At 66.0% G+C, this 22941-nt stretch overlaps 1 protein-coding gene across 4 annotated transcripts in view; it reads left to right on the top strand.

Annotated features, from left to right (window-relative positions):
• KNDC1 (kinase non-catalytic C-lobe domain containing 1) overlaps positions 1-21453 on the top strand; it is a 37620-nt gene extending 16167 nt beyond the window's left edge. The window contains exons 10-30 of one of the 4 annotated variants that reach the window (XM_051839414.2): positions 2510-2668; positions 4173-4250; positions 4733-4790; positions 5127-5292; positions 5373-5992; positions 6094-6220; positions 8037-8119; positions 8670-9085; positions 13224-13317; positions 13402-13499; positions 13573-13793; positions 14865-14978; positions 15493-15640; positions 15725-15904; positions 16510-16716; positions 17015-17097; positions 17199-17349; positions 18341-18457; positions 18537-18596; positions 19168-19325; positions 20342-21453. In XM_051839414.2, the coding sequence (XP_051695374.1) occupies positions 2510-2668; positions 4173-4250; positions 4733-4790; positions 5127-5292; positions 5373-5992; positions 6094-6220; positions 8037-8119; positions 8670-9085; positions 13224-13317; positions 13402-13499; positions 13573-13793; positions 14865-14978; positions 15493-15640; positions 15725-15904; positions 16510-16716; positions 17015-17097; positions 17199-17349; positions 18341-18457; positions 18537-18596; positions 19168-19325; positions 20342-20573 (3570 nt within the window). In that variant the 3' untranslated portion in view covers positions 20574-21453. Of the gene's footprint in view, positions 1-2509; positions 2669-4172; positions 4251-4732; positions 4791-5126; positions 5293-5372; positions 5993-6093; positions 6221-8036; positions 8120-8669; positions 9086-13223; positions 13318-13401; positions 13500-13572; positions 13794-14864; positions 14979-15492; positions 15641-15724; positions 15905-16509; positions 16717-17014; positions 17098-17198; positions 17350-18334; positions 18458-18536; positions 18597-19167; positions 19326-20341 lie in introns of those variants that run through there. The other 3 variants (XM_051839413.2, XM_051839415.2, XM_051839417.2) reach the window with 3 other exon arrangements.
• Positions 21454-22941: the final 1488 nt, after the last annotated feature.

Here is a 22941-nt window from a genome sequence, read left to right as displayed (position 1 = left end):
AGCACCCAGGCGTGGGCGTGAACGAAGCTGAGCCTGGGACGCCGGCAGGTCGGCCCTGAACTTGGGTTCTTCCGACAGGCAGGAAGCGGGCAGCACTCTGAACACGCGAGCAGGAGAGCAGTAACACGCTGAGCGGGAGCACGGCCGCCGCAGGCTTTGCTCAGCGCCCTGGCTCGTGATGACCGGGATCTGTAGCACGTGCGGTAGTCCTGGCCGATGTGAGAACATGTTTGAGCGTCGCGGGAGCAATGGCGTAGGGAGGGGAGGTTTTAACGTCCCACAGACTGCCAACACGTTCCCCTGCACACGGATGAGTTGAGTACGTAATACAACACCTAGCACAATCGCTGAAAACGACACGAGATACCAAGAGACGCACTCAGAATACCACAGATGAAACAGGGCGCTGGAGAGTCCAGTAGCCCCCAGGGGGAAGAGCAAGAGCAGGAACTGACACCTTGAGCCGCGGTGTGGGTGACGCTGTTGGATGCAGGTGCTGCGAACGCGTCTGCTAACGGCAGAGCGTGCCAGTGGGTCACAGGCGCAGGACGCACTGTCTACAGGAAACTCAAGTACAGCAGGCTAGCGGGGGTGGGGAGGGGGTTGCGGGGCGGGGAGGGGAGGGGAGGGGCGGGGGGGGGCGCTGTGCAGGCACTGAGGAGAACGCAGAAAGGGCACCGGACCCGCCAGCGCCGGACGCTCCCTGCAGCACCGTTCACCCCACCGAGACGACAGCGCCTGCTGAGGGCAAATGCACCCACGGCCGCCGTGGAGCCTGTGGGAGACATCGGTGAGCCCACAGCTGTGCTGGGGACGTCACTACCTCTCAGCAGTCGGTGACAACGACTGAGTGTCAGACACCCAGGGTTCCGGGGAACGCCACGTGAGTATCGGCCACGGGACCCGGCCACGCACACAGGCGCCTCCCAGCCGGGCAGACAAGAAGGGAGACACGCATCAGCACTCTCAGAACAGCGTGGGGGGGCCGCCATTTGTCGGAGCCGTTGAGTCTCAGCTTGGGACACCCACGTCCCACACGGGGAGCCTAGTTCAGGCACCGTCCCTGCTTCTGCCTCGGCTCCCTGCCGGTGCCCACTGGGAGGCAGTGGACAGTGGCCTCAGTACTTGTTTCCTGACAAGTACTTGTTTCCCAACCACTATCCCAAAGGAATTCCTGGCTCCAGGCTTCAGCTTGGCTCCGACCTGGCTCTTGTGGGCATTGGGGAAGTGAACCAAGAACGCAGATCTCTCCCTCTGCCTTTCAAGTAAAACACAGATTTTAAAGAAACAAAGCATGCATTTAAATGAGGATGAGCTGACACGGAGAATATCGCCACGGTCCCTGCAGGCGTCTCCAGGATAAGGACAGGCAGAAGCAGTGCACACAGATTCGCCACTGAGATCAAACGCGCCAGTGCTGGCTCTCACTGTGAAAGACTTGGTCGGAATAGCCCCATAGATCCTGGAAAACTGAGTTTGTAAAACTTGTCTACAACAGATCTCTAGGCCCATATGGTTTCACTAGAAAATCACACCAAGCGTTTTAAGGAGATAAAACAGCTCCATGGTCTTTTCTGGGAGACACACGAGGAAATCACGCTTGCGGTTCTTTGCGTGAGCAGCCCGTCCGCAGCACCAAAGAGTGTGAAAACCACCCACAGCCTGATCAAAGAACGCTTCCAGGGTGGAGGGCGGGGCGGAGCCTTCTCCCACGTCCAGCACCGCCCACAAGCATCGCCACGGAAGGAGACGTGGACAGGCTGGGTGCCCCCAAGGTCTAAAGCTGACCGAGCGTGGCTCGCTGCAGCAGCCAAGACTGACAGCTGAAAACTGCTCTGGGACACGAGGTTCCGTGGGCCCGTGGACCAGAGCGGCCATGGACACCCAGCTTTGGGCAAAGTCCAGCACTGGCCACAGACAAAGCAAAAGCAGCAGACCGGCGTGGAGGGGAGTTCCTCACCTTTCAACGGACGTCCACAAACCCTGGCAGGAAGCGCGTTCCTCCTACGGCCGGGACGTCCCAGCTGCTGCATGAGACCAGAAAGGGAAGGGGGGTTCCAACGGCGGCCTTTCTCCCCACATCCTGAGATCAAGGGAACCCACCATGCCACCAGAGCAGCTGACCCCTGGCACTGACCGTGAAAAAGCCACTGCCCTCAGGCAGTCCCGTGGCAACACGGACGTGGCAGCGAGACACGGAACAGCACAGCCCCCGGGGTGGGGGGCGGGTTCTTCCTGACCCCCTGAGCCATCACCGCTGGTGCAGAGGAGGCCACAGCCAAGGCTCCCCACTCCCCAGAGCTCAAAGCCCAGTCACTGGCTACTGGGCCTCACGTGTGACCCCAGGCCTCGCCTGGGCTTCAGTCTCGGTGGGGATCCCCAGGCTCAGGGGAGATGAGCGCTCCTGGGGCCTGCACCTTGCTGTCCCCTGAGGGCTGTGGTCCATGCAGGTCTGCTGGAGACAGCCGGCCGATCTGCCTCGACCACTCAGTCTCCCCGCCCCTCCCAGGCCTCCATGTACTGTGTGGCCGCCGTGCTGTGGACTGCCGCCAAGTTCAGCGTGCCCCGAGACCACAAGCTGACCCTGCCACGCCGACTCAGGACCCTCCTCCTGGACATGGCCAGGCGCTGTGCCCCGGAGCGGCCGTCTGCGGCTGAGGCCATCAAGGTAACGCCAGGGCCTAGGCTTGGGGCACGGGGCGGGGGTGGGGCAGCACGCAGGTCCTTGTGTCTGAGGCCGTCAGCGGGTCCTCAGCAGGGAAGGCAGTGGGGCCACTTCACAGCGGCCCCTGTGGGCAGCGTAGGGTCCCTGCCAGCTGGTGCTGCACCGTGCCCCAGGGGCCCCATGTCCCCGAGTGGGAGGGGCTGTCCTGAGTCAGGAGCTGACTGCCCCAGCCACATGCCCTCTGAGGACTCCGCCTGCCTCACCACTCTGCACCCCAGCTGCCGGTGTCCCTGCCAGCACTGGACTCTGGCCTTGTCCTCCAACACAGACCTGCACCAGCATGGCAGCAGCGTGCAGGTGTGTGCCGCGTGCACAGAGCAGGTGTCAGCGTGCAGGTGTGTGCCGTGTGCACAGAGCAGGGGGCAGTGTGCAGGTGTCGGTGTGCAGGTGTGTGCCGTGTGCACAGAGCAGGTGTTGGTGTGCAGGTGTGTGCCGTGTGCACAGAGCAGGTGTGTGCCATGTGCACAGAGCAGATGTCGGTGTGCAGGTGTGCACCCGTGCACAGAGTGAGGTTTCTGTGGTTTGGGAGACCTGGGGTCCGTGCTCTCTGGGCCTGCCGCCCCTTCTGGAAGGTGAGGTGGGACCTGGACTCTGAGGCAAACGTCCCTGACTGTGGCAAGACCAGTTTTTCAGGGACTGAGGCCGGAGAAGCCAGGCCCCTCCCTCTTTGCTGAGGGACTGGGGGAGCCGAGCTCTCCGGTCCGTGGCACAGGCCTCTGTGCCACACTGCCTCACTTGGCTACAACCTCACAGAGCTGGAGCAGTGGCCACTTGTCCTCCATCTTGGCCAAGGCGCTCGGAAAGGAAGTCCAGGGGCTGCCGTCCGACGTCCTCAGGACAGACAGGGAACTGTTGGGACAGCCTGTGCTGACGACCCCACTGTGGGCGTCCACCTGTGAGGTCAAGGTAGCCAAGAGCCTGCTCCTGGTCCCCTGGCCAAGTTCCCTGAAGCCTTGAAAACCAACCCGGCACACAGAGCCTGCTGTCTTCTCACCTGGCTGTTCCCGGCCTCTCCCTGCCTACGTGGACAGGGACTTGTCCGGAGCAGCAGGGGGGTCAGCCTGCTGGGACTGACACCCGGGCACCGACGCAGCAACCCCAACTCCACCAACACCTGCACAGTCCCTCGCCTGTCCCTTGTCGGTCTGGGCTGCAGGACTGGGGCAGGTGTGGTTGTGGGTCTGGCACAGCAAGGCCAGGGTTTCCCTCGCAGTTGAGTTCAGGCGGAGAGACCACAGCCCAGCCCCCACTGTGGGATTTCACCCTGGCCACCCAGGCCAGAGCACCTGTGGGGGTCTCCCTGCACCTGAAGCCCCAGGTCCCCCTCGAGGCCCACCCTCGCACACTCCGCGGCTGCAGGAGGAACGCGTGGGCCCGGCCGTGGCTGTGCCTGAGCCGCCACGCTCAGCCTGACCATCGTGCGCAGTGGACGTCTCCTTGTCCCCAGGTGTGTGGCAGTTACCTCCTTCAGCGAGGCATGGACAGCAGGAAGATCTTAGCCCACCTGAGGGCGTCCACCTGCAAGGTGAGACGGGCCCAGCGGAGCACGTGCGGGAGCGGCCCCTCGTCCTCCCTTCGGTTTCAGGGACTTCCAGGGAATTTAAGGGCAGGGCAGGCACTGAGCCGCCCTCACCGCTTCCTCAGCCTTCTTGGGAGACTTGACGGGCACCCCAAGGACCCTCCCCGTGAGCCCCACACGGGGGTTTCTGCTGACCGGCGGGAGGGGCAGGGGCCACACAGCAGCCCTCGGGTCACCAGCTGGGTCTGCAGAGGTGGCTGTGGGCTTCTGGGTGTGCTGACCGGGCCACCCAGGTCAGGAACGATGCCCGGGGCCCCAGGGCTGTAGGCGGGCACACCCCGGGCCACCTGACTCCCCCGCATGCTCTTGGTCCCGGATGGGGCTATCTGCCTGCTGCCTGGAGCCCCCAAAACCTGGCTGAGTGGGCGCGCGCCGGGTGCTGGGAGCCCTGCTCCACACAGAAGCCGCCCCTGCGCATCACCACACAGGGTCCCGTGCAGGTGCCCCGGCAGGAGGAGACCATCACTCTGCAGAAGCCTCGCCCAGGTGGGGCCCCCAAACAGTCCTCCTGCCCCCCAACCCCTGCACCCCACTCCCACAGCCATCCGCCGCCCCCGCAGCCCCAGCCATGGGTGGGCACACACAGCTGGTGTAGCCTGGAACCCCCGGGCTCAGCCCGCCTGCCCAGCCTCCCCACCCTGCCTCCCGACAGCCTGGTCACGCAGGCCTGTGCTCCACGTCTCCTCTCCTCCCCCACCTCCTTACCCGCCTCCCCGGGCGCTGGTCACCCCCACCTTCCAGCTCCAGGCCAGGCCCGCAGAGAGGAAGCCCCGCAGTGTGGGGTAGGAGGGGCGAGCTCCAGGCGCCCCCTGCTGTCCGTAGGCTTCCTGCCCGTCGTCGGCAGTGACGCGAGGCTGCTGGTAGTGCCGGGACCTGTGCCTGCCCCTCCCTCCTGCGACTCTGGGGCCCAGGAGCTGCCGGCAGCCTTCACCTCGGAGGCCACACACTTCCGACCGGTGGTCCTGGCGCAGGATGCAGGTGAGGCCAGGTGAGTATCCAGCCCTCGGCCCCGGGGTCCCCGGGCGCAGGTGGGCCCTCCTGAGCATTCCCCCTCCTCTCTCCCCACAGGGAGCGGCTCACCTCATCCCCGGGGCTGGCCGAGAGCCCCAAGGACAAGGAGGGTGAGGGGTGGCCGGGCACCCAGGTCCTCTCGGAGGCCCCCAGCCTGAAGACAGCAGACCTGCCAACACCCAAGCCCGGGCCGCAGGGAGTAGCTGCAGACCCTCCCGGGGAGCTGGGGCTGCCCAGCCTTGCCGAGGGGGGCTGCTGCGCTCCAGCCCCCACCCCGGCCCTGCCCCCGGATCAAGGGATGGAGGGGCAGGACCCTCCCGTAGCCACCTCCCCCCGAGAGCCCACCCTGGCCGACCGCAGCCCACGGCACCCTCGCAAACCGCCCAGGCACAAGGCCACCGAGCGCCAGGGCCCAGAGCCAGAGAGCGCCCATTCCACCCCACGGGGCACCGCCAGGGCTGCAGCGACTCCAGACAGTCCCGGGAGCACCTCTGCCAGGGGGCACGGTGACCCCGAGAGGCCTCGGCCGGCAGAGCGCAGGCCCTGTCCGTCCAGTGTGGACGCCCCGTCCCCGCCGAGGACGGCCTGCCGCTCCCTGCAGGAGGCCACGCGGCTCATCCAGGAGGAGTTTGCCTGCGACGGCTACCTGGACAACGGGCTGGAGGCCCTCATCATGGGTGCGGGCTGCGGGGCCCAGAGACGGACAGGCGGGCAGGCTGGGGTCCCCAGGCTGGCAGAGGCCCCACGTGCCCTCACCCGCCCGCCGGCCTCTCCCCAGGGGAGTACATCCACGCCCTGAGGGACCTCACCTTCGCCACCTTCTGCGGGGCCGTGGCCGAGAAGTTCTGCGACCTCTCCTGGGAGGAGCGGCTGCTGCGCAGGCTGTTCCAGGTGGTGAACGGGGGGTGAGTTCGGCCCCTCTGGGGAGGGCGGGGGCCGCCCTGCTCCCACAGGAAGGAAGCGCTGGTGGCGGACTCGGGACAGGCTCACAGCAGCTGCCGGAGAGGCCACGGGTCCCCTGGCTGGACACAGAGGTGGCCCCGGACCCCACAGGGACCAGACAAGTGCTGGTGCTGGTCAGGGCAGGGTGGTGGCTTCCCCAGGATTAGGGGCCACGGGTGGTGACACCAGCAGGCACAGTGGCCACCACAGGAACGGCAGCTCCCGCCCTAGCCCCGCCCCTCAGGCCCCCGCTGCCCCTGCAGGAAGCCAGCCCTTCCTCCTGGGTCAAGACCCCAGTGCCAGGTGGTCAGGTGCCCCCTCAACCCTGGTCCACCCTGAGCTCCCGGCACCCACAGCACTGACTGAAGTGAGTGCACCTGACGGTGGTGCACCTGGCTGGGGTGCATACCTGACTGTGGTGCACACCTGGCTGTGGTGCACACCTGACTGTGGTGCACACCTGGCTGTGGGGTGCACCTGGCTGGGGTGAGCAGCTGGCTGAGGTGCACACCTGGCTGAGGTGCACACCTGACTGGGGCACACCTGACGGTGGGGCACACCTAACTGTGGTGCACACCTGGCTGTGGGGCACACCTGGCTGTGAGGCATACCTGGCTGTGGGGTGCACACCTGACTGTGGGGCACACCTGACGGTGGGGCACACCTGGCGATGGGGCACACCTGGCTGTGGGGCACACCTGGCTGTGGGGCACACCTGACGGTGGGGCACACCTGGCTGTGGGGTGCACACCTGGCTGTGGTGCACACCTGACTGTGGTGCACACCTGGCTGGAGCACACCTGGCTGTGGGGCACACCTGGCTGAGGTGCACACCTGGCTGTGGGGCACACCTGGCTGAGGTGCACACCTGGCTGTGGGGCACACCTGGCTGAGGTGCACACCTGGCTGTGGGGCACACCTGGCTGTGGTGCACACCTGACTGTGGGGCACACCTGGCTGTGGGGCACACCTGGATGGGGTGCACACCTGACAGTGGGGCACACCTGGCTGAGGTGCACACCTGACTGTGGTGCACACCTGACTGTGGTGCACCTGGCTGTGGGGTGCACACCTGACAGTGGTGCACACCTGGCTGGGGGGCACACCTGGCTGTGGTGCACACCTGGATGGGGCACACACCTGGCTGAGGTGCACACCTGGCGATGGGACACACCTGGCTGTGTGGTGCACCTGGCTGTGTGGTGCACCTGGCTGTGGGGTGCACACCTGACTGTGGGGCACACCTGGCTGTGGTGCACACCTGGCTGTGGGGCACACCTGACTGAGGTGCACACCTGACAGGTGCACACCTGGCTGTGGGGCACACCTGGCTGTGGGGCACACCTGACTGTGGGGCACACCTGACGGTGGGGCACACCTGACTGTGGTGCACACCTGGCTGAGGTGCACACCTGGCTGTGTGGCGCACCTGGCTGTGGGGCACACCTGACTGTGGTGCACACCTGACTGTGGTGCACACCTGGCTGTGGGGTGCACCTGGCTGGGGTGCACACCTGGCTGTGGGGCACACCTGGATGGGGCACACCTGGCTGTGGGGTGCACCTGGCTGGGGTGCACCTGGCTGGGGTACACATGACTGACTGAGGCACACAGTCATCCCGAACCCCAGAACTGACAGCCAAGACCCTTCCTGTTCCCAGGAAGGTCATGGCCCCAGGATGCGGTGGTGCCCGGGTGGTGCTCCTGGTGCTCGCGGGCTCAGTGTGGGGGTGGGGGACGGGGTGGGGGCGGGCTGCTGAGCCGCCCCTCTGACCTCAGCTCCCCCCAAGAGCAAGGGCCGTCGTCCATGTGCCCCGGCAGCTGCTCCCTCGCCAGCAAGAGGCCCTCGCTACCCGGATCAGGTGAGCGACTGCCGGGCCCGGCTGGGCTCTCGTGGGGCTGTGTCCTGGAGGGGAGGCACCGCCCCCCCGCACTCCACGATTGTGGTGGCTGGGGTGGGGTAGGGCAGTGTGTGTCCCTCCCTGGACACGAGTGCCCCTTGGAACCACTGCTTTCCCCCCTCATGACCCCAAGACCCCAGAGCAAGGAGACTGCAACACTGGCAGGCGGGGGCCCTCGGGTGAGGACGGGCAACCCAGATCCTACAGCACCACGACGGGGAACTGGCCAGCAGGCCCCAGCTTGGGGTCCACCTGCCCCTGGATGGCGGGCAGCCCACGAGGCCCAGCGCAGCCTGGAGCCACCGGTGTAGACCAGGCTCAGGGTACTCTGGAGGCTTGGGTGTGACACGGCCAGGCTGGTCCAGAGCTGAACATGCCAGAAGAAGAGATGTGTGACCGACCGCAGGGAGCAGGCAGCCTGGTCCTGACAGCAGTCGGGCCAGGGCTGGGGGCAGCCTCCCTATGGACGGGGTGGCCATGGCCACTGTGACCCTCGACCCTTTCTCTCCAGGCAAAGAGAAGCCCAGCGAGGCGTGGGTCAGCGGAGCGCCCTGCCCGCCCCCCGCGCTGGCCGACCTGGACACCGACGGGCTCTCCCGGGGCAACCTGGAGGTGGGGTTTCGGTCTCAGAAGTCAGTGAAAGGCGCAAGAGAGCAGCAGCTGGAGGCGGACGCCGGCGGGCAGCAAGGCTCGGTCCCTGAGCCGTCCAGTGGGGCCTCAGAGGCGGGCGCAGTGGCCAGGCTGGCCCGGCCCCAGGAAGGCGGCCTGGTAGCGTCCCCAGGCCCAGCAGAGTTCCGGAGCTGCAGTCCGGGCTGGTCCAGTGCCTTCTACGAGGCCGACTGCTTCGGGCCGGATGTGCACAACTATGTGAAGGACCTGGGGAGGCAGAAGGCCGGCGGGTGTCCCGAGCCCGAGGCCCAGAGCCCGGTGAGCACCAGGCCTTTGCCCGCGGGGGTGGGGGCGGGGGTCTCTGCAGCCTCAGGCTCTGGGGACAGCCAGGCCTGGGCTCAGTGCCCCTCCTTTCAAGGTGAGGGGTAGCTTTTCTGTCCTGTCCGCTGGGCCTGTGCCACCAGGTGACAGTTCCTGGAGGTCCCCTGGTCCCCATGACACGGAGAGTAGGGGCCACATCGTGGCCGCAGCGGGCATGTGCAGCCTTCTCTGGCCTTTGGGCGGCTGTGGGGTGAGTGAGACCAGGAGCACCTCGCTCCTGGCAGGTCCAAGCCAGACTGGCAGCAGTCTGAGCTCCTCACGGCCGTCTGGGCCCGGCCAGTGCTGTGTGCAGGCAGTGTGAGGCTGCCGGGCCCCGGGAGCTGCACAGGGGGCCACAGCAGGGCCCCTGACTCCTCCCCGGCTCCCTGCCTCTCTGGGGATCTCACGTGTGTGCCTCCTACTGCCTGGACTCCACCTACGGCTACTCTGGAGAGAGCCCGGTGTCTCCTGGGCAGGCAGCGTGAGGTCGGGGTCATAGCACTGGTTCTGTTTAGAGTTCCACTGTTCCAGTGGGCCTAGGGACCACTGCTCAGACGTGTGGGGGCCACTGCTCAGATAGGTGGGGACCACCGCTGCCCCAGTAGCTCCCAGGGCCTCATTGCCCCCAGGCTGAGTGGCAGAAGCTGTGGCCACATCATCCTCTGGCCCTTGACAGACAGGCTGGGGGCCAGGGTGGGGGCAGCACCAGGACATCTGCAGGACAGGCACAGGTCCAGAAATGGGGCCCCTCTCTGGGCCCCAAGGGGAGGTTGGCCTGGTCCAGGGCTGGACAACTCCACCCCACCAAACAGGGCTGTTCTGAGGTTGGAGGATCAGGGGGGTCCCAGCTCTGACGGCTCAGGAAGGAACCTGGACAGTGTTTGCCACCAGGCTGCCCCAACAGGACGCTGGCTTCCACCTGAGGGCCGTGGGGAGGGCTCCGCCCAGGGCCGGCTGCTGTCCAGTTGTTGACCGGGCAGCACTCCCTGGCCGTGACTTACCCAAGCGTTGATCTGGAAAGACCAGGACAGCGTGCGTGGGCAGCGAGGGCGACCCCGCCTCCCCATGTCCTGTCCTGTGGGCGTCAGGTAGGACTGGCCAGGGCCACAGCCTCAGGCTCCCTTCCGAGGACCGGGGATAGCACAGAAGAACAAGGAGACGTCCACACCTGAGCCCAAAAGGACAACAGGTGCCACGTGACCAGGGTCCTCCCCACGGCCTGAGCACCAGCCGGGGCCCGGGGTCAGCTCCAGCCCGGAAGCGGGGCCCCCGCTGCCCCCGCCTGCCCGGCCGGCTTGCTCTGCTCCGTGCTCAGGGAATGGCAGCGGCTCGCCTTAGCCTCACCTCCCCTTTGTCTCCGCTTCCGGATCCTTCCACGTCCTGTCCTGCAGCTGTGCCCCAAGCTGTCCACATTGAACAAACCAACGCCCTCATTGCAATTTCACCAGCCGTCGTGGGCCAGGGTAGGCCAAGGAGGAAACAGCCGGGCTCCAGTGACCCGGCTCGGACGGACCAGCCTGTGTCCAACTGTGCCGGCTGGACGTCGCCCTCACCCCACTACCACGTGGACCTTACTTCCTGCAGATCATCCAGAATCAAACAAGCCCTCCAGGGCCAGCACTGTGGCACAGCAGGTAAAGCCACCACCTGCGGCACCAGCATTCCATATGGGCACTAGTTCAGGTCCCGGCTGCTCCACTTCCGATCCAGCTCCCTGTTATGGCCTGGGAGGGCAGTACAAGACAGCCCAGGTGCTTGGGCCCCTGCACCCACACGGGAGACCCGGAAGAAGCTCCTGGCTCCTGGCTTTTGCCTGCCATTTCGCAGTCTCTGGGGAGTGAACCAGTGGATGGAGAGCATCTTCTTCTCTCTCTGTAACTCTGCCTTTCAAATAAATCTTCTCTCTCCCTCTCTCCACACACACACACACACACACACACACACACACATGCACACACACACACGCACACACACACCAGACCTTCTGGAAGCAGGAGTCATAGGAGCTGTGTTGCTGACGAGTGTGGGGCAGTCGACGCCAGCCCCCGAGGCCTGTGTCCCAGCAGGGGTGGCCACGTGCTGACCATTCCAGAAGGGACCTCCAGGTCTCAAGTGACTCAGCATCCCCGCGGTGGACAGAGACAGAGCCCTGCACTGCCAGTCGTGGGGGACTTGGCCACGCCCCTGCTTTGGAAGCCAGGGTCAACCGTGATGGAATGTTCTAGACATGCACAGTCCCCCGGGTGGCTGCCAAGGGACAGGCATGTCCTCTTACTTCACTCCGGTGGTCCAGACGGCAGCACAAGCCATGGCTCCTCGAGGCACCCCTGAGCCAGCCCCACAGGGAGCTGACCTGACAGGGCTCTCAGCAGCCGTGGGGCACCTGGCCACAGCGCCCGGCAGCACTGCCTCCCACGGGGGCCCTGACTCCATGGTCTGCACTCAGCTGAGCTAGGGCAGGACCCACCAACGCTTGGCAAAGGGGCCGGCTCCTGCCCTAGTGGGACCCCTCCCACAGTGCCCTGGGCCAGAGGTACTGACTGTCGTGGGGCTGCCCACCACTGGACACCAACGGTGTGTGATTTTCGAGAGAGAGAGAGAGAGGTCTTCCATCCACTGGTTCATTCCTCAATTGGCCACAACGGCTGGAGTGGCACCAGTCAGGAGCCAGGAACTTCCTCCTGGTCTCCCGTGTGAGTGCAGGGGCCCAAGGACTTGGGCCATCTTCTACCGCTTTCTCAGGCCACAGCAAAGAGCTGGATCGGAAGTGGAGCAGCCAGGACTCGAACCGGTGCCCATATAGGATGCTGGCATTGCAGGTGGCAGCTTTACCCGCTACACCACAGCACTGGCCTCGGTGCGGCTTTTCATCCAAACCTCCACAGAAGGGACTCGAACATTTACTAAAAGACCGAGTGGACGCCCTGGACAAGAACAGGTGGCCTGAAGCTTGGGACAGGGCTGACTTCCCAGACACGGAGGTGTCAGGTCCCCTGCAGCCCGCCTGGGGGCCCCTCCTGGTGGCCTCCCTCAGAGAAAGCCACGAAGACTTCGCGGTCCTCCCCTGGGAGCCCGGGCACCGCCGGGCAGGCTGAAGGCAGGGGCCCCTCCTGAGGTGGTGTCCCCCGCAGCAGTGACCAGTGCGGGGAAGGAGGCCGGGCCACAGCAGGGCCAGCATTTGGTTCCGGGCAAGCTCAGCCACGGGTGTCCGGCTCACGAAGCAGAGCCGGGGCCTGGGGTCCCTGCTGGATCCCCCAGCTCAGCTGCAGCCTCCTGTGCGGTCTTCCCGCTGGGCGGGCACAGGCGAGTGCACTCGCTCCTGCAGAGCAGGACGCCGGCCCTCACCTGCATGGCCGGGCTTCATTTAAAAGCAAAGGCTGTGACCAGGGGCACACAGGACGCACCTCGCTGCTTGGGGAGGGGCACGGGTGCCTGGCCCTGCAGGATCTCAGGACTGGGGGCATCCCTGGTGGTGCCACAGCTGCCCTTGAGCGAGAGGGCCAGTGGGACTCGGCCAGGATCTGCCCACACAAGGGTCCAGGGTGCAGTATGCACTGGCTCATGGCTCCCACCCAGGGGCTGACTGAGCTGGGGTCCCAGGTATTCACCCCTGGGGCTGTGGGGGCAGCAGCACTGCAGCCAGGGTGGAGGTGGCTTGGCTTCCTGAGTGGCCCCCATCTCCGCCAGGCCCTGCCAGTGCTCACCCCCTCCCCCAGACCAGGGAGTCCAGAGCCCTGTGGGGCTGGCCCTGGTCTCCATACCTCCTGAGTTGGACTTGGTGTCCAGGAACTCTCCAGTGAGCGGGAACTGGCCCCGGGGGTGGGGCTGGACCTCCGGAGGCATGGACAGACCAGCACCTGGAGCTCCTACATGCAGCCCTCACCGTGCCCTCGGGGGACTGCCGGGGCCTGGCGTCTTCCAGGGACAGCAGACGGGCTGCTCCCACCAGGCTCCGCCCATTTCAAAGAGGGCCTGGGTCCTGAGGCCCCCAGCCGGCGCAAGTCCCCGCGTGCTGGCAGGGTCGCAGGTCCCCCTGCTGGGTGGACGCGCCTGGCCAGGTCTGCTGCTCTGAGCTCGCCCTGGGCTTCCCCCCTAGGAGCTTGAGCAGCAGCTCCTGATAGAGAAGAGAAACTACCGGAAGACCCTCAAGTTCTACCAGAAGCTCTCACAGAAAGAGAAGCGGAGCAAAGGTAGCGCGTGCGAGGCGGGGGCGCACGGTCGCTGGGGGGCGGTGGGCGGTGGGCGGTGGGCACCAACTCGGCTCCGCCCCGCAGGCTCCGAGGTGAGGTCCATGCTGTCCAAGCTGAGAGGGCAGCTGGAGGAAATGCGAGCCAAGGTGCAGCTGCTGGGCCTGGTCAAGAAATACCTGCAGGCAAGTGGCCGCCGCCCGGGGCCCGCTGGGGGCCCGCGGGTCGCCGGCAGCCCTGACCGCTCCCCCACCCCAGGTCCTGTACGCCGAGCGCTGGGGCCTGGAGCCCTGCGCCCTGCCGGCCATCGTAAACATCGCGGCCACCCCGGGAGACACGCTGGACTTCAGCCCCCTGGACGAGTCCTCCTCCCTCATCTTCTACAACGTCAGCAAGCAGCCGGGCGGCGGCCGGCAGAAGGCAGCCCGCGTCCTGCAGGCCGGCACGCCCCTGGGGCTCATGGCCTACCTGTACTCCAGGTGCGCTGGGGCCCCACTGCCACCCTTCTGCCAGCAGAGGGTCCAAAACGGGTCAGGAAAGAGAAGAGCGGCCTCCAGGGGGAGGAGGGGACGGAGCCCCTCCACGGAGGGGGTTTCCACTGGGGAAAATGCCTCATGGGAGGTTGGAGCCGATTTGTGGGAGCTGCCGCCTGCTGCTGCGCTCCTGGCCACACAACCGGCCACAAGGCAAAAGGGCCGGGCCTCAGGTGGGAGGGAGCAGGGCCTCGGGGAGGGGTCCTGCCTGACTCACATGATGCTGTGCACCATGGAGACCACGGACTCACCTGCCGGGACCCCGACCTGTCCCTATCTCTGCACAGTGGGGAGTGGTGGGGGCATGGAAGCAACCCAGCCCAGCCTGGAGCCACAGGACAGGCCCTGGACCCCAGCCCTGCCGGCCCTGCCCAGGGTCCCCGCGGCCACCTGCCAGTCAGAGCAGGGGGCAGCCAGCAGGAGGCCCCACGCCTGTGGCAGTCCCCCACCCTCGGCTGCACCTGGTGGTATGGGTTGGGGGACCCTCAGACCCAGGTCTCAGCCTCCCCCCACCTGCATAGCAATAACTCACTCAGCTCCAGGCCTCTGCTGTGTGCGTGAAATGTGTGTGGCTCGTCGCACTGTGGCACACCTGTGTGTGACATGTTCGTGAGCCTGGCACCCCAGAGGAACTGAGCGCTCAGGAGGGGCCTCTCCAGCTCTGCCGGCCTGGTGTGCTTGGCCTTCGCAGGAGCTGTGTGGTCCTTGGGCCCCACCTGGGAGTGGGTGAGTGACAGAGCTCCTGTGTTCCTGGGGGACACCTCCCCCCTGGTGTCCCCCTCGCCATGCTGTCGGTCCCTGGGACCCAAGAACGTGAGCCTAGGCACTCCGGATTTTGGTGTCCACAGCGGCGCAGGACGCCCAGGGCCAGCTGTGAGGCTCTGGAGGCAGAGAGCCAAGCCCCCCTGTCCTGTGGGAAAGGTTGCCCCACCCTCCACCCCCTGGCTCCAGCCAACAACCGGCTGAGGGCAGGCGGCTGGCGTCCACCTCACAGCCCCCTGCCCACCCCTCCTCCAGCAACGCCTTCCTTGAGGGCTACGTGCAGCAGTTCCTCTACACCTTCCGCTACTTCTGCACCCCCCACGACTTCCTGCACTTCCTGCTGGACCGCATCAGCAGCACCCTGTCCAGGTACAGAGCCTCCCACCCGTGCTGGGCCCCGGGCACCCACATGCCCAGGTACAGAGCCTCCCACCTGTGCTGGGCCCCGGGCACCCACATGCCCAGGTACAGAGCCTCCCACCCGTGCTGGGCCCCGGGCACCCACATGCCCAGGTACAGAGCCTCCCACCTGTGCTGGGCTCCGGGCACCTCTCTGAGCTGAGCCGCTGTAACAAGCAAGGCAGGCTGGCTGGAGAAAGTTGGAGGTGAAAGCAGGGGAGAAGTGGACCTGGGCGGGGGGGGGGGGGGGTGTCTTGGCAGGGCTGACACAGGCCAGAGCAGAGCAGGGTGCAAGGTGTAGCCACCTGCTCTGGGCCTCCCTGGGCTGGGGTCAGGAGTCAGGTGCGGGGACACAGGGGCGCCCTGGCTCTGCTGGACTTCTCCAGGCACCCCCAGCCCCCCTCACCACCTCCGTCTAGGGGAGAACTCACTGGCTGCCCCCAACCCAGTGTCCTGGGCTCAGACCTGCCCCGTCTGCCTCCAGGGCCCACCAGGACCCCAGCTCCACCCTCACCAAGATCTACAGGCGCAGCCTGTGCGTGCTGCAGGCCTGGCTGGAGGACTGCTACACCGTGGACTTCACCAGGAACACAGAGCTGCTCCGGCAGCTGCAGGACTTCCTCTCCTCCAAGGTGACCGCCGTGCCCAGCGCCACCCCAGTACCTGGGCCCCCGGCAGGCCCAAGAGGCAGCAGTGACCTCCGTGCCTCTGTCTAGATCCTGCCCTTGGATGGCTCTGCAGAGCACCTGCTGGGCCTCCTGGAGGTGGGCATGGACCGGCGGGCTGAGGGCGCCCCCCGGGGCATGGACCTGGAGGACCCCAAGGAGGCCGAGGAGGACACCAGCCCCTTCAACGCCCTCTGTAAGAGGCTCTCAGAGGACGGCATCTCTCGGAAGGTGGGGGCCTTCCCAGGGGAGGGCCTTCCTGGACAGGCGGGTGGGGTCCCCTAAGCCCAGCCTTGACAACATGGTGTGCACATGCACAGACATGGTCACACATACACATGCACCTGCCATACAAACACATGCAGACATGTGTACAGTGGGACACACACATGTGCAGATATGACCCCCACTACACATGCACCTGCCACACACCGACATGCTCAGACACATGCAGGCGTGCGCATATGTGCACAGGACATGCTCACACATGCATGTGTAGATATGACCACACATACACAGACACCTGCCATGCACACCCACAGACATGTTCACATGCACACAGGACACACTGGTGTGCATGTGTAGATATGGTCACACATGCATGCACATGTGCAGACACACGTGCAGTGGGACATGCTCACACACGTGAGTTCTTACGTGTGCAGACACACCCAAGTGCACACATGCACTCCCCATTCCCTCAGCCCAATCCTCACCCTGCAGGGAGGTGGCCGTGCTGGGTGGATGACCCCAGCCCGGGACAGCCTGGGGGGGGAGGGGGCTGTGCCCTGGCAGAGGCAGGCTGCCCCGCCCCACCCCCACCCTGCTCCCCGCAGGGTTTCCCCTGGAGGCTGCCCCGGGGCAATGGGCTGGCACTGCCCCAGCACAAGCGCCGCCCCTACAGCATCGCCTCGGCCCTGCCCAAGCCCTGCTTCTGCGAGGACTTCTACGGCCCCTACAGCAAGGCCAGCGAGAAGGGCCCCTACTTCCTGACCGAATACAGCACCCGCCAGCTGTTCACTCAGCTCACACTGCTGCAGCAGGTGGGGGCGCAGGCACAGGGTCCTGGGTGCTGCTCCCTGGAGGAGCAGACAGGCGGTCAGTCCAAGGGGGAGGGGCTGCACCCCAGCCACACAGCAGGAGTGGGGCTGCACCCCAGCCACACAGCAGGCAGGGCAGGGGAAGCACCTGGGGAGGCCTGGCCAGAGCAACTCAGGTGGGGGGGGCACCCTCAGACCAGTGATTGCAGGGATGACCCCAAAACACCCCAGTGCCCCTGGACCCTGCCTTGACCAGGGGCCTTGGGGACGGTGGCCTGAGCGTCTCCTGTGTCTCGGGCAGGAATTGTTTCAAAAATGCCACCCTGTCCACTTCCTAAACTCACGGGCCCTGGGCGTCACGGACAAAAGCACAGCCATCCCCAAGTGAGTGTCCCGGCACTGCCCCGGGTCGGGGGGAGGCCTTGGGGGACCCTCCCCAAGGGAGAAGCCTGGGCCTCGCCGACCCCGGGCGCCCTCCCTTCCAGAGCCAGCGCCTCGGAGCCTCTGTCGGCCAAGCCCTGCAGCTTGTTTCTGTCCAGCTGCCCCCAGGACAGGTACCTGCTGCAGCTCCTGAGGCACGCGGACGACGTGGGCACCTGGGTGGCTGCTGAGATCGCCACCAGCCACACGCCCAAGGTCGGGTGCGGGGACACTGCCTGGGGCCGGGCGGCGCTGTCTCCCCATGGGCAAAGCTGAGCCTCGGTGTCCCCACCCACCCACCCAGCTTCAGCCCCCAGGGCCTGTTCTAGGCTCTGTCATCTGGGCCCCCAGGACAGCCACTGACAGACACAGTGACTCACACAGTCCCACGGATGTGCAGTCACTCAGCCGCCCACACACTCACAACCTCTCAGCCACACTCACAGCCCCTCCCCCACACTCACAGCCTCTCCCCCACACTCAGCCCCTCCCCCACACTAACACTCAAAGCCTCACCCATAGTCACACTCACAGCCTCACCCACACTCACAACCTCTCAGCCACACTCACAGCCCCTCCCCCACACTCACAGCCTCTCCCCCACACTCACACTCACAGCCTCACCCACAGTCACAGCTGCCCACAAGCACTCACAGTCATTCACACCGTCACACAGGGCTGGGTGGGACGTGCTCCCATCCCAGGACCCCCTCCTGTCCCAGGCTGGGATCTGAGACCCCAGCTCCCCTCCTTGAGCTCCGTGGCCATCCGGGTCCCTGTTGCCTCCCCACTTGTGCCTGCCGTGGGTCCTTGGCTCGTGCATGAGGTCAGGCTCCAGCCCTCCATGGGGCCCAATCCCAGGATCTCCCAGGTCCCAGAGGCCTTGGGCAGGACAGGGCACCCAGCAGTGGCCCAGGCACCCGCTGCCCCTGCCCCTGGCGCAGGGGGGGCCATGGCCGTGCACCTGGCCTGACTCTGCTGCTGAGGGTGCAGCTGGAGCTCTTCTCAGATTCTCCCTCCGCCTGAGCGCTGCCCTTTTGTCGTCCACCCCAGCCCTAGGCCACCTCTTCAGAGCTGTGTCCACCCCAGCCCCAGCTCCGCCTGCCCTGGACCCCAGTCCTGGGCCGTGGGGCTGCCCGACGGGGTCTCGGCTGCTCTCTGCTCAGTGCAGGCTGGGGACTCGGAGCCGCTCTCATTGCAGCTGCAGGTGAACTTGCTGTCCAGGTTTTTGCTGATTGCGAAATCTTGCTACGAGCAGAGGAACTTTGCCACAGCCATGCAGATTCTGGGTGGGCTGGAGCACCTGGCCGTGAGGCAGTCCCCTGTGCGTCCCCGGGCTGCGGGCAGGCTGTGGGCTGGGACCCCCGCGGGGCCTGGGCGTCTCACCCGCACTGCTGTTTCAGGCCTGGAGAATTCTCCCTGCCAAGATGGCCGAGATCATGGAGGAGCTGAAGGCCGTGGAGGTACTGGCGCCTGGCGCGTCTCGGGCACCAGCGCCCACCGGGCTCTGCACCCCCCGGGGCTCAGGAGGCACAACCTGCCTCGTGGCAACCCTGCCACTGTGCACAACGCAGGCCAGCGTCTCCCAGCCGAGGTGCCCACCTGCCGGGTCGTGGGCCTCGCTAGTCCGACTCCCCAGCCCAGCCCAACCCAGGGGCCCAGGGAGCAGGGAGCAGGAGGTGCTGTGTGAAGTGGCCCAGGCCTCCCCGCTGACCCGGAGTGCAGAGACCCCTTGAGGCCAGGCTCTGTGGGCGGGGACAGGGGGCACCTGCCCTGCTCTGGGCCCAGCGCTGGGAAGGCAGTGGGTTCTGAGCGAGGGCAGACGCTTCCCGCTTCCCGGTGGCTGTCAGTGCTCACTGGCGCCAGCATAGGTGTCTGGGCGTGACCCAGTCAGCAACTGGGAAACACTGTGGGCTGGACACAAAGCCAGCAGCTGGGCTGCCCTGCACAGCAACACAGGCGCAGGCCGGGGCTGGCCGGGCCGAGTGCTGACCAGACCCCATCTCTCCCTCGCCTGTGCCCTGGGGGCCCCAGGTCTTCCTGAAGAGTGACAGCCTGTGTCTCATGGAGGGTCGGCGCTTCCGTGCCCAGCCCACCCTGCCCTCTGCCCGCCTCCTGGCCATGCACGTCCAGCAGCTGGAGACGGGCGGCTTCACCATGACCAACGGGGCCCACAGGTGGAGCAAGCTCAGGTGAGGAGGGGGCCCAGGGCAAGGACCCCACACTCCCAGGGCCCAGGGCAAGGACCCCACACTCCTGGGGCCCAGGGGACCTCCCTGCTCTGAGATGCAGGCATCCCTGCACTGGCCAGTGCGGGCCCAGCCCCCTGGCACCACATGGACCCTGCTCTTCCCTCTCAGCGCCTTTCCCCTGCCCGGCACAGCTGGAGCCCAGCACACAGGGAAGGCTGAGCGGACAGCACCAGAGGGCCCTGGCACTCAGCTCTGCCTACAGAGGCGCTCGCTGGGTCAGCCTCTCCCTGGGCCCAGGCTGTCCCCCCTGCTGCTGTAGCTCCTCCCCATCATCCACCCCAGGAGCAGGTGCTGGCTGCTGGGGCCACGGCCTTGCCTGGGGAGCGAGGCCCAGAGGGTCCCCGTGCTCAGAGCAAGGCCCCTTAGTCATGGCGTGAACACGTTCTGCTGAGGGCCCCATGCCGGCAAAAGGGGAAGCAAAGGGTTAAGGCCGTGCCATCAGGAGGGGCAGGGGCGAGGGTGAGGCGAGGGCTCAGGGTTAAGGCGCTGTGGCGAGGGGCCAAGGCGAGGGCTCCACTGCGTCCCTTACTCTGCACCTGCAAGTGTGTACAGCTCCGTCCTGCAACAAACCTGATGCCAGTCTGGATGCCAAGGGGCTCGTGGGGGGGGGGCTCCGCTGAATTTCCAAGGACGCCCATGGCAGGTGCCCCTGCTTTCCAGAGAGACGGCCCTGGCTGTTTGCCAGTTGCCACACCAGGGCTGGGAGCTCAGCTGGGCTCTGTGGGATGCGCCCTGGCGGGCCCCCCCTGAGCTGCAAGCCCTCAATGGCTGGCACTGGCGCGGCCGTCTTGGTGTGGAGTGGGGTTGGGCAGGCCGCGGCCGAACGCGAGCTGGGGCCCTCCTTGTGACGCGGCCCCCAGAGAGGGTGTGGCTTCGGTGGTCCCAAGGCTGGAGCTCACCGGGGCGGCGCCGCTGCTGGTGCCGTGTGCACACTAACCTTCCTCTCCCCCATGAAGAAGCATAGCCCGGGTGGTGAGCCAGGTGCACGCCTTCCAGGAGAACCCCTACACCTTCAGCCCCGACCCCAAGCTGCAGGCCCACCTGAGGCGCAGGATCGCCCGCTTCAGCGGGGCCGACGTTGCCGTCTTGGCCGCGGACAGCAGGGCCAACTCGCTCCCGGTGCCCAGCGAGAAGCACGCACGGAAGATCCAGGACAAGCTCCGCAGGATGAAAGCCACGTTCCAGTAGCTGAGGACAGGGTGGGTGGGGAGGGGCGGGGCCAGGAAGCACAGGGCTCCACACCCATTGGATGCTCTCTTAGAGAAGTGGCTGTCAATCAATTCTCCAGTGACCCCCACCTGCCACGACCCAGGGATGTGAACTGAGCTGCAAAAAAAAAAAAAAAAAAAAAAAGGAAAGAAAGAAAGAAAAGAAAAGGTTGGCCCTGAACCCACACAAGGCCCGAAGCCCCTGCCAGGCCACCCTTCCCCCACCCCGCCCCCTTGCACCCCAGCTTGGAGCAGCTCCCAGGGCGCAGGGGCCCTGCTGCACCTGAAGGGAGTCGGGTGCACAGCAGCTCCAGACCCACCTCAGGGGTCCCCACCGCCTGCCGCAGCCATGCACGAGCCCGCGCCACCCTGTCCCCGCACTCGGCTCCCACATACACGCATCCCGTCCACCGCCTCTGTGGCACCAGACCCTTCCAGGAGGCTCATGGCCCTAAACAGCCGGTGCCATACGTTTGCTCAGATTGGAGTTCCAGGGCTGTGGAGGCAGCACCGTGTGTGTGATGGATCTTAAGGGACTTGCCTGGTCAGATCCCTCCCTGGCCCCTGCACCAGCCCTGCCCAGCCCAGCACCAGTGGGACAGAGCACTGAACGCTGGCCTGCGGGTGTGCAGGTGCGTGACGGGCAGACGCGCGGGGTGTGGGAGGGGCTTGGAGCCCTGCAGCACCCACAGGACAGGCTTTTGTAAGAGGACTGTGTCCTGCTGACCGACTCCCACCTCTGGTGCCCAGCACAAGTCAGCGTTTCCCACGTGACGGGGGAGGGACCAGGCTTTTGGCTTCACCACCGCCTGCATGGCCCCCATGTCACACAAGGTTTTACATAAATCCTCTCAGACCAATGCGTGTGGGCCCGTTCTGTGGTCCTGGTGTGAAACGTGCAAGGGGGCGGGTGCTTGGCCAGGTGACACCCTTGGTTACACCTGCACCCCCATGGCACCGAGGAAGGGCCAGGTCCCATCAGGAGCCCCAGGAGCCCCAAGCTCGCAGGCTGCTCCAGGGACCACCTCAAATGGCCCAGGGGTCAGCGAGACACATGCCAGTCACCGATCCGCACTCCTCTGCCCTGACTCTGCCACCCCCAGTCCCTGGCTTCCCGCAGTGTGGCCTTGCCCCAGCCTGGGCCAGCTCTGGAGGAGCAGGCAGGCTGGGGACACTCCTGTACGGGCTTGGTCACCCCCAGGAAAGGACTCTGACCTGGCCCTCTGGGGCTGACGGGCAGGCACGGGCTGAACCTGCCGTATACACAGTGGGAAGTCCCTGTCCATCTTCTGGGACACCCAGGGGCTGTGTGAGCGGGCAGCTTAGGGCCACCCCCACCTTTAAAATCAAGAAGACCCCAAGTCCTCAGCCACACAGGCAGGGGTGTCCTCCATGGCCCTCTGCTGATTGGCGGTGTTTTTTGGGGGACCTGATCCCTGCAGCCCCCCATTACCCCAGGTCCCCACCCTGTGCAGTTCTCGTCCAAGGAGATGAGCCCGTGGGTGAAGCCACTTGCATGCGGCAAGTTTCCGGTGCAGGGGGCAGGGTGAAGAGAGCAGTGCCGCCTCCCAGCCCTCGCCCCTTAAAAAAGGCCCGAGCAACTCCCCAACTGCTCAGAAACAGTGCCCCAGGCGCCCACGGCTGGCCAACAATACCGGAGATTAACAAGAGGTCAGTTACATGAAGTTAAAGTGTTGCAGACTCCACTTCCTGTCGGCCGCAGCAGGGTTCCACCCCTGCCCACCTGCCAGGGAGGTTTCCTGCTGCTTCTGCTGCTGCTGCTATGGCCGAAACTCAGGACAGGAAAGACGGCCACCAATTCTCCCTATGGCCTTCTGAGCCGCCCCAACAGGGGTCAGATCTGCTCTAGACCATATCGACAGGGATTCCAAGGGATGCTCACCCCAGAGCCCAGTCTTGCCACCTGCACACGGCGGTAGGGGACCGCCCGCTTACATGCTCAGAGAGCACCTGGTCCCGCCCAAGTACCGCAGTCAGCGCTTCTGGGAAGCTCCGCGGCCAGGGGTTTCAACACCAAGCAGCAGGAGCGCTGGGCCGCTGCCAGGGGAACCCCTAGCTGCCCCCAGAGCAGCCAAGTGCGGCACCCCGGCAGGGAGGGGCGCGCCCGCGCCACTGGGGGTGGGGGTCCCTGTTCCGTTGCGCATTCAGGACCCTGTCCTACTCCTGTCTCGGCCTCCGTGTTTCGCACGGTCTGCAGCCTCGGCGGCAGATGGAATTTCCGCAGCGTGCATGTCACCACCGAGGCTGTGCATCGACGCCAGCCCCAGGTGCCAGTCACGCCTTGCACACCGCACTCTTGTGCGGTTGCATAGCCCGCACCGGCGCCC

The sequence above is a fragment of the Oryctolagus cuniculus genome, chromosome 15 (genome assembly GCF_964237555.1).
Source record: "Oryctolagus cuniculus chromosome 15, mOryCun1.1, whole genome shotgun sequence".
NCBI lineage: Eukaryota > Metazoa > Chordata > Mammalia > Lagomorpha > Leporidae > Oryctolagus > Oryctolagus cuniculus.
This window is presented reverse-complemented; position numbering and strand designations above follow the sequence as displayed.